This window comes from Saimiri boliviensis, chromosome 3 (assembly GCF_048565385.1).
Source record: "Saimiri boliviensis isolate mSaiBol1 chromosome 3, mSaiBol1.pri, whole genome shotgun sequence".
NCBI classification, from domain to species: Eukaryota; Metazoa; Chordata; class Mammalia; order Primates; family Cebidae; genus Saimiri; species Saimiri boliviensis.
The window spans coordinates 20,907,646-20,917,978 of NC_133451.1; the positions used below are offsets into that span (position 1 = coordinate 20,907,646).

General features: G+C 42.1%; 1 protein-coding gene across 2 annotated transcripts in view; it reads right to left on the reverse strand.

Moving 5' to 3' along the window:
* Positions 1–9,343, reverse strand: part of KCNIP4 (potassium voltage-gated channel interacting protein 4) — a 1,209,336-nt gene extending 1,199,993 nt beyond the window's left edge. For both annotated transcript variants that reach the window (XM_074395954.1, XM_003927475.4), the window contains exon 1: positions 9,145–9,343. In XM_074395954.1, coding sequence (XP_074252055.1) covers positions 9,145–9,205 — 61 coding nt within the window. In that variant the 5' untranslated portion in view covers positions 9,206–9,343. The remainder of the gene's footprint in view (positions 1–9,144) is intronic.
* Between the last annotated feature and the right edge of the window lie 990 nt (positions 9,344–10,333).

A 10,333-nucleotide genomic window follows, 5' to 3' on the forward strand; every position in this document is an offset into this window, starting at 1 on the left:
GCCTGGTTCTGTACTCTCATTGTTTTATACTTGTCCCCAAGATTTTCCTCACCATAGCTTTTAAATTAACACAGTGCACCTGCATTTCAGACTCTGTGCCAACTCTCTCAGATATTATGCCTTCAGCAGAAAACCCTGGTGAAACTGGACCAAGAGTGGACAGAGAACAGGCAACCACTGCAATAATACTGTGCATCACAGTAGAAAAGGCTCATCCTCAAATTAAAGGGAGTTTATGAACACAGATGATATGGAAAGAGTGATTTAAAATTATTGGAAAGGATGGGAGAAAAGTGGAGCAGAATGTGACTTTCACAAAGTGCTTGCAATGTTAGATGATGTATACTAATAACATTACAATAAGTGATTCACAAAATTAAGTTTAAAAATTGGAGAAATATACTATTTAATTTGAAAATTCCAACGCCAATTTGAAATGCCTCTGTCTACACCAGAACATCATTTAAATTCCCAATAAAAGACCTGAGCATTGTCAATTCCTTTAGGATTATCTTTAAACAGAAGTTATAGCTCATTTGCACTCTCCAAGCTTCCAAATCATATTTGTTTTATGAAAAAGGTGCATTTCTTTAGAGAATTCCAGCATTAAAGAAGGTTTTAAAAATCTTTAAAATAGCTTAGATAATCTAACGTCTTTAAGTGACTGAAAGACGAACATATTACAATTAGAAAAATTGGTAGAGGGCAGGAAGAAATGGACAACCGAACAAACACAGAATTTCAAGCCCAGTTCTTCTCACAGCTTTATTCTGTAGGACCCCAAAGAGGAAAAGGTCAAGTTCAATAACACTGTGTGCTTCCACTTGGAAAGGAACAGCACTTATACGAACTGAAAGTAATCTTGCTTTTAAACACCCATCTTACTTCATCCTTAACTCTGTTGTGGGAATGAATATTTTAAAATAAGCATGTTTAGGCATTTATTTCCTCCTCAGCTTGACTATCATTGCCTTGTGCATATTCAGTTACTAACTCTTGGATAAACAGTAAGCTCTCTAAAAGCAGACTCTATGTCTCAGTTATCCCAATACTTTCTTTGTAAATATTTGCTGAATTAATCTCATTTCATCATTACAGGATTTTTATAAGCTACAAGTAGATATCATTACCACCACAGTACAGAAGAAGAAAGAAACAGCAACATTAAGCTCAATGACTACTTTATATATTCTCACCTTTCTAAATCAAATGGAAATTTTTTCTAAATTGAAGTTCTCTCCAAATTAAACTTATACAGTATCTCACAGGGTTATTTTATAAATGTCTGTTAGTTGTATATTACTGTGTGTGTGTGTGTGTGTGTGTGTTTAAATTCCCTGTGGACACAAGAAGACTAGAGGATCAGTTTCCACTGCAGTAGAATGGGTTGATCTTTGCCTTTAGATGTAACCATGAGACACTTATATTCATGGGGTGAATTACCATATGCAAAGCATAGATAAAAGGTATGGGCTAGACCATTTTTTAAAGTAGTTTCTCATGCTATCTTAATGAATATTCATTAAATTATAAAAAGTTATAACCCAAAATAAAACCCCTGGCAGAATATCTATTTGGAGATGTAGATCAGTTTAAGAGCTATATGTGCTATATGTACCCGATATTATTATGAAACTCATGAAGACATTTAGAGTTTTGAGTCATGTCTTTTCTGGTAAAAATAATAATAATAATAATCGGCTGGGCATGGTGGCTCACGCCTGTAATCCCATGAGATCAGGAGATCAAGACCATCCTGTCTAACAAGGTAAAACCCTGTCCCTACTAAAAATACAAAAAATTAGTCAGGTATGGTGGCAGGCGCCTGCAGTCCCAGCTACTCGGGAGGCTGAGGAAGGAGAATTGCTTGAACCTGGGAGGCAGAGGTGGCAGTGAGCCAAGATTGCACCATTGCACTCCAGCCTAGGCAACAGAGCAAGACTCTGTCTCAAAAAAAAATAATAAGATTTTGGGACATCTTATCATATGTCACAATGTACAAACAGCACAACAAAAAAAGGAAATAGGTTGTGGGGTAATCTTCATTAGACTGCAGTAGATACTGTTACCAGTCCAACCTGATTTTCATTCCCATTTGGGCTATGATAATGTCACTTCTTAAATAAACTGCTTCACTCAAAAGATCTTTCAAAATATTAAGAAGTGTTGACATCTGGAGATGGAAGTCTATTTTTCTTCCAAAACCTGTTTACAGTAAAGCCCTATTTATATTTTTTAAAAAGCCAGTTCTAATTCCCTACAGACTTTTCATGAGCAGATGCTGCCTGATGCAAGAGGGGACATTTCCCTAAGCCAATACAAATTTCAGGTAACCAAAAAGTTATAAACTGTTGCTTTAAAATGTTTTGATGACTTACTTTTACCTAAATAAACAATTGGGGTGGGATAGGTAGGCAGAGAGAAGTTTCTAAAAGGTCAACAATATATCCAAAGGTATTTAAACTGACAACCTATTTCCAATGAGAGAGCCACTCAACCACAATGGCTATGTTCGTTCAGGAAGAAAAACCAGCCCTTAACATGAGCATGAAGGCCAAATGCTCAATATGGAAAATTCTATATTTATGTCAATGTTCAAATTATTCCTTACATTGCAGTGTGAAGAACTTTTATGCTTAAATACTGACAATCACAGCTTTTTCTGGTTTTCTAATGCTATGTGCATGTGTATCCAGATCAAGCAGTCTATAGTGAAAAGACTGGGCAAGAAGAGGGCATACCGCCACAGCCATGAGAGCAAAGGAGCTGAGAGCAAAGGAGCTGAACTTCAGCCTTTCTCAGCCTTGACATACTTTTTACTTCCTTCTTACTTCCCTCTCAATACAGCCTGACTTCTCACTGTGAAGTCTGATACAAAAGGAAATGCACCTAAGGAAATGGGTGTGTATACACTGAATGACATCTCCATGCCTTTTTAAATTTTTTCCCATTCCTTTCCACATCCACTGCTGTAATGCAAGGATCTATCATCTGATGAGTATAATGGCGGTGGATGTGGTGGTGTAGGCATTCATGCACTGAGGGGAAATGTGAGAAAGGACCCTTCTCAGTCATGTGAACTCCAAGATGTACAAACAATCACAATCACAATCACATTTCAGCATGAGTACTTAAATAATTTTGCAGTTTTATTTGTGGGGTTAGGGACTGATGTTGGAGGTGATCATCAATCTGGAAGGGAGTAAGAATGAGGGAACATCACAGCAACAACATCCAAAGACGACACTGACGACTGCCCTAAATACACAAAACTACTGGGCTTCTATTCAGCTCTTCTTCAGAAACAATGTGCACTCTGATAGCCATGGTGCTATAGGTGCAAGAACATGCACAGTTCCAAGGATCATTATCTTGGTGTCATTTACTGTGCTCATAAACTCACTCCACTGAACAGAAACGACATGGAACCAAAAGTCTCTTCCAGCAGATGGCTTAACATGCAATCAGATGTGAATTATAACTTTGGGCTTTGGTGGGTCTACCACAGGACAACGTGATTTAATTCAATCAAAATGTTAAAATGTCTCTTAGTTTTTCTGTTTTTTGTTTGTTTGTTTGCTTTTGTTTTTCTTTTTTTTTTTTTTTTTCTTTTTCTGACAGAGTCTGGCTCTATTGCCCAGGATGGAGTGCAATGGCACTATTTAGGCTCACTGCAACCCCCGCCCCCCAGGATCAAGCAATTCTCCCTGCCTCAGCCTCCCTAGTAGCTGGGATTACAGGTGCTTGCCACTATAGCAAGCTAATTTTTTGTATTATTAGTAGAAAAGGGTTTCCACCATGTCGGCCAGGCTGGTCTCAAACTCCTGACCTCAGGCATCCGCCCACCTTGGCCTCTTGAAGTTCTGGAATTATAGGCATGAACCACCACACCTGGTCTAAATGTCTACTAGTTTGTGAAGCATTGTACAAGTGCTTACTAGGGGTACAAAAATTGGTAATTCTTGCATAGTATACTTGCCATCAAAAAGTTACAACTGAATATCTGCAAATGAGACAAATTATGTCCAGTTAATTCTGCCATGTCATTCAGATCTATATCAACAATAAAAGAAAAAACAACCTATGAAAATTCAAAGAATAATTATTTGGGGAGGAGTCAGGGAGAAATCAGTAAGGCTGCAACAGAAGGATACTACATTTCAGATGTAGTATTAAGTTAAGACGTGTCTTAACAGATAGATTTTCACTGGGCAATATGAGGGCAGGAAGTTCATTCTAAGCAGTGGCTAAAATAGGAGATATAGCTCATTATAGTCCCATCTACTCAGAAGGCTGAGGCGGGAGGATTGCTTGAGGTCAGGAGTACAACGGGGCAGTGAACCATGATGGCACCACTGCACTCCAGCCTGGGCAACAGAGTAAAACTCTGACTCAAAAGAAAATAAAAAAGGAAAGAAAAAAAAAAAAAGGATAGGTTTAGAGACCAGGGAACAGTCCAGTTTAGCCATATCAAGGTATAGAAGAGTCTTGTTAGGATGGAGAGCTGTCACTGCATTGCAGGAGCCTTGAAAATCACGCTAAGGAATTTGTATTTTTGATTCTATAAGTAATGGGAAGGCATTAAGAGATTTTGTGCAGGAGAATTCTATGACTCAAGTTAGGTTTCAGTAAATTTAGTTAGTTTTGAGTGTGGAATGGCAGTTAGTGCAAATAGGATGTAACCATCATGACCTAGAAGAGATGCTGAGAACATAACCTTGGTGGTGGAAATGGAATTTGAAGGGAGAGACAGACATAAAATACAGAAGAGAACCAGTAAGTCTTGGTGACTGATTTGTCATGATGAGAATACCATAGAGAAGGAGATGCTTTTGCTTTTTTTAACAACATGCCTCAAAAAATGTGCACAATAATTGTTTTTAGAAGATAGATCATGACTTTTTTTGACATGATGACTTTAAGGTGCTGGTAAGACTTTTTTATGAGTCTGACCAGCAGAAGAGAAACGGGGTAGACTATATACTCAAGAGATACTCCCCATCGAAATAAGAATCAAAGCCACACTTTGATTACGGAGAGAGTATAGATGGAGAATAAAACACAACCATGTGAAAGGCTGCACAAAATGGGCAAAAAGAGGAAATAAGGGTCACAAAAGGAGATCTAAGAGAAATCAGAGGCAGTAAAATAATTCAGTGCCATAGAAAGCAAGGGAGGAAAGCTTCAATTCGACATTCATTGAATATCTGTTGTTGAGCAAATATTGCAAGTCAGACTTCATGCTCAATACTGGGGATAAAGTGGTGGACAGGACAGAATCCCTCTGCTCTCACAGAGTTCACAGTCTTCCAAGAAACGTTGGTAAACAGCATGAAACATCCCAGTGAGTTCAGGAGGATATGAATTGAGAAAAGGCTCTTAGGGCCTTTCACCAAAAGAATACTTTTGGAAAGCAAATGGGTAATTCAATGCCCAAGGGTGAATTAACTTATAATAATAGATGCAGTTACATAATTTTAAAAGATTTTTCAGACTTGCAAAGGTCCCTTTAACAAATAAAACACTCAACTCCCCACAACCCCTTCCCCACCTCACACGTTAATCTACTTGAAATAATCCCTAAAAAGTGAAGCTATTAAGTATAAAAACACATTCTGCTATGTATTATTGAAAAGTAATATTATTCACATGTTCTGAAAAAAGTGAGAACATGAAAAATAAATAAAAGGACAAAAAATAGTAAGAAGGGCTTAATAATTTAAGCCCAGAAATATATCTTCAAAACAACCACTATCTGGTCTACATTTCTGCAGACATCTTGCACACATATTTTATATTGCATGGCTCATTAATTTACAAACCATCCATAGCTCTATGTTACGAGATGGCATAAGCTTCAGGCCAGAAAATTATGCACAGGGGTCCAGGGGAGAAAGGGTAGCTGAATTTCGGCACTTTATTCTATCATGTTTAGTACACCCCTTACATTATTATGACATAAAGAAAATAAAATAATGGTTGTATGATGAAAAGCTTTTCATGGGTTCGGAATAAATTGATTTTTCAATATTACCCTTCTGGAATTACTAATTTGAGTTTGCCTTATTTTTAATAAACACAAAACTTAAGCCAAAGTCATGATACATCCATCAAATGACAATTCAAAATTGAAGAGATTTTTTTATTCTACTATTGAAACATATATTTTCCGACTCACTTTTAGTTGTAGATTACATCACATAACATCTGCCATCCCTGAGTTAGATGGCACAAATTAAGGACACCAATGAATAATTTTATAGGTTTTTTTTTTTTTTTTTCCCTCTGACCTTATTTCTGATTCTTTCAAACACGGAGCTGAATTATCATTTCCCTCTGTCTCTCCACTGTTAGGATCACGTATGATTTTATAGCAGGAGTGCAAAATAATGGGATTAGACAATGAAATGAAAAATGTATTTTGGTCAGGCTTTGGGTTTAACATGGAAGCTGGCAGAGCAGAAGTAAGCACTTTAATTTGCAAGAAACCTACTCTGCTTTTAAGTACTTACCTAAAACTCACCTGTGTTCTGTCCTCTCTGGCATTAACAGTGTCAATTACAGTGATTTACAGGTGGTGCTGATCAGTTAGCATATTAAGTGCTTTTACTTGTTAAGAAGGGAGCACAGACTGAACTCTTTAAACTCAATTATTATAAAGTTTCAGCAATGCAACTCAACTCTATTCTGTCATTTCCAACATTTTCCTTCTACTTTGCATTCATGTAGTTTCATCTGTTGCCTTTCAGCAAACCATTTTTCACAGTGTTCTATATCTCTAAGTTAGGTCATAAAAAATACACACACACACACATACACACACACACTTCTCTAATTCCTGATTTCTCTATCATCTTCATACATTCCTCTCAGTTGGATCTTCCAGTTAAATTTTTCTTAGATTCTGGCTAAATCATCTTATGAACCTCCACCCCAGAGTTATATATTCAAGGAAAAACTCTATCATAGTACAAGATCGTTTGGAAGCTATATAAATAGCCTGCTTATTGAAAAGAGAACAGGAGATCAGGGGCTATTATATTAAAACAAAAATGGAGGGTAGAATTTAAGTCTTTAAAAATCATCCTTTCTCATCCCAGGATTAGTAAAGACCACCCTATATCTGATCACAAGGAGGCAAAGTACTTATGCATATGTTTGGTGAAAATAATATGACTACGTATTTGGCGATCATTCTCTAATATTAACTTTGAAGCAATATCAACAAAAATAAAAAAGATAATCCAAATTATTTTTATTATTCCCATCATGTGACAACTAATTAAAAATTTATGAATACAATTCAAGAAACAGGTGTCAAATCAGTTCTCAGCCAGAAAACTCATCACTTCGATCTCACCTTAGCCAAGGTATAAATCAACATATTTCTGTTCTCCAAATAAGCAGTGAACGCATGCTGATTCGGGAGATAGCACTAAAAGGTACGCTTTTTTAAAATTATGTTAAATGTATCGTACTCCCCAGGTGTGACTTCATCTTCATTTCTCATTTGTAGTGATTATAGCCACCTAAGTCCCTGTGAATAGACTGCACATGCTGATTCAATCCCCATCCGGTTGATCAAGAAGTGGTGATCACGGAGGAGCCAAGCAATGTAAGTCGTCCAGTTCCCGAGACGACATTCCTGTAGTCTGTCCAGCCTTGAGTTCCCTGGGCTGCCATGTGCATGAGTGAGTCTCTAGTAAGACAGCTAGCTCTTTACCCTATGCTTACGCTAAAGAACTGCAAAGACAGAGACCCTATGAACTCAATTCAACACCCAATAACTGCTCAGCTCTCTACATGAAACACGCCACTCAGGAAACAGCTGATCTCTTAAAGATTAAGTATTCCTCACAAGAGATATCCTACATATGCCTGGCTCGTAATGAGTGCGCAGCTACAGACGTCAGTGTAAACAGAACTAAACACAGTTACAAGTCAATTTGGGGCTTTACGGGTGATGTTCATATTACTTTTTTCCAGTCTGAAAGGATTAAGACGGTTCTCTTTACAATTTCATATTCAAGTGAGACTAGTGTCCTCCTGGTTACAATGATCTTAATCATTGGAGTGAATAAAAGAAAGGGAGGGTGTCCATTTCTATTCCTTATGGCCATAAATTTGAATGACTCAAGTTGTTGAGGTGACTCCATTTCCCGGGGTACTAAAGAACGCAGCATGTGGAAACACCTTTCCTTGCAACTTTCCAGCCCTCAAGTCCAAGTTTTTCATCCTCTAAACCCAAACTATGCCACAGCCATATGTGACCCCAAAGCTTATGTAATCCGGGAGAGGTCCAGCCCTTTATCACTCCTGTGTTCCCCACAATCACCTCCATTCTATTTCTGGCTCATGTAAGGTACTCTGCACACATCAAAATCAACTAATAACAAATCAGTGCAACCCAAGACGCTTTGTGGGAGGGCATCGTCCCCTATTTCTCTACGGATCCCACAAACAGCAAAACATTTCTCCCTGCTTTCGCAGAACGCGCCTTTCTCTGAAAGCCAAGCTCCTAAAACAGTGTCCGGTACCCTTCCAAGGCTGTACTATGTATATAAATTATTTCCAAGTGTCACTGAAGACCATTTTTCTCTGAACACACTAAACTGAAGCTAGCCATAAAACAAGACATTACGCTCCTGCTGAAGAATCTGACATGGGCAAGATTCCGCCCGTATATTACCAGGGGGCAAAAATACAGTTGTAACGAAGCAAAGCTGGGGGGCATAAAGGAAAAGTGGAAGGAGAGATCAATACTATTTCAGCTCCTTAATCCCCAGGTGTGAGGGGAAGGAAGCGTGCGGTCTGGAGTCATCTGGCAGATGCATAAACAACCTCGGAAATTTTCAGAGAAGGCAAAAGTACGCACAGGATCGCAGGGGACCCTGCCACCGGCGAGTTTCAAACACACTTCAAACATCTTTTCTTCCGCGACCTGGATCTTGCATGCACCCCCCTCTCCCCTGCACACCGTTCCCGCCGCTCCCACCTCCCCTTCCCGGTCTCGCCAGGTGACTACGTCTCATGCAGCGAAGGCAACAAGCGTCCCCAGCCGAGGAAGGGAAGGGGCCGCCGTCTCGGCTCGCGAGGGAAGGAAGGCGGAAGCGGGCGCCCGCTCGCGTGCTCGTCGCATCCTACCTCCCGTGGAGCTGGCCTCCTCCAGCTGAGCCGAAATGCTTTCCACCCTCCTCACATTCATGTCTGGGGACGCGGGGTGCAGGAGCGAGGCTCGGGAGTGCACCGGCCAGGGGCGTCTGCAGACGGGTCTGCACGGGAGCGCACCGCCGCTCGGCCCGGGGGCGTCCGTGGCGCTGGGAGCGAGAGCTTCGGCGGCGGCGGGCAGGGCGCGCGGAGCCGGCTGCAGGTGCGGGCGGAGGCCGGCGGGGGGCGCCGGGGGCGCTGCGCGGCTCTCGGCGGCGGGGGCGCGCGGGACGGCGGGGGCGGCCGAGGCGCGGGCTGCTCGGCGCGGGCGGCTGGAAGCGGGCTCGCAGCACGGGCGGCTCGCGTACGGGAACCACCCCCCCCCCGCGCCCCTCGCCCGCGTCGGCGCCGCCTCTGCCACCTGCTGCCGAGTCACCGGCCGGGGGTGGGGGCGAGAAGGGGAAAGCGCAGAGGGTGGCGCGGTGCCTCTGGCTACAGAGCAGACGGACCCGAAAGAGCCCTGAGGTGACTTCGGGCTGGGCAGGGCACCCCCGGGAGTTGCCGGCGGCTCTCAGCGGGCGCCTCTGGGACCCCTTCGCACTGCGAGCAGCGCCTGCTCTGGGGAGGGGCTCCGAGGCGCGGCTCCCTCGCCAGGAACGCGCGGCTGGGTCTCCCAGGGGCTCCAACTCCGGCAGCTAGACTGGAAATACTGCTGCGCAAACTTAGGCTGAGTTCGAAGGACACCAGAGGGGAAGCGCAAGGAGATGCCCTTCTCCGGAACCGGGCAGAGCGCCATGAACTCCTAGACGGGAAACTTTCCCCTTGGACGCTAGAACCAGCATGCGACTCAGCTGAGTGTGGGGAAATACTGGGTCTAGACTCCGGGTGAGCATCGCAGGGCTGAGGTGAAGAATACTACCTTGGAGAGAGGGGGTGGTGTAGACTGGGGGGCATCCATGTGGGGGGTTCATTTGAGATCTCCCAGGCAGGTCAACCAGGAGGTGTCGCTCACCACCCCCAGGGTCATTTGCCCTCTGAAGCAAAGTGAGGCCGGGAACAGTTGGGAAGGTGAAGAGAATCCAGTAGACCACTTGTGGCCATGGTTACTGTTTGAGAAGTCAGAATTAAAATGCAGACTTCTGTGTCCCCAAGAGTCAAGTGCATGAAGCCTCTCTTTTGAGAAGAA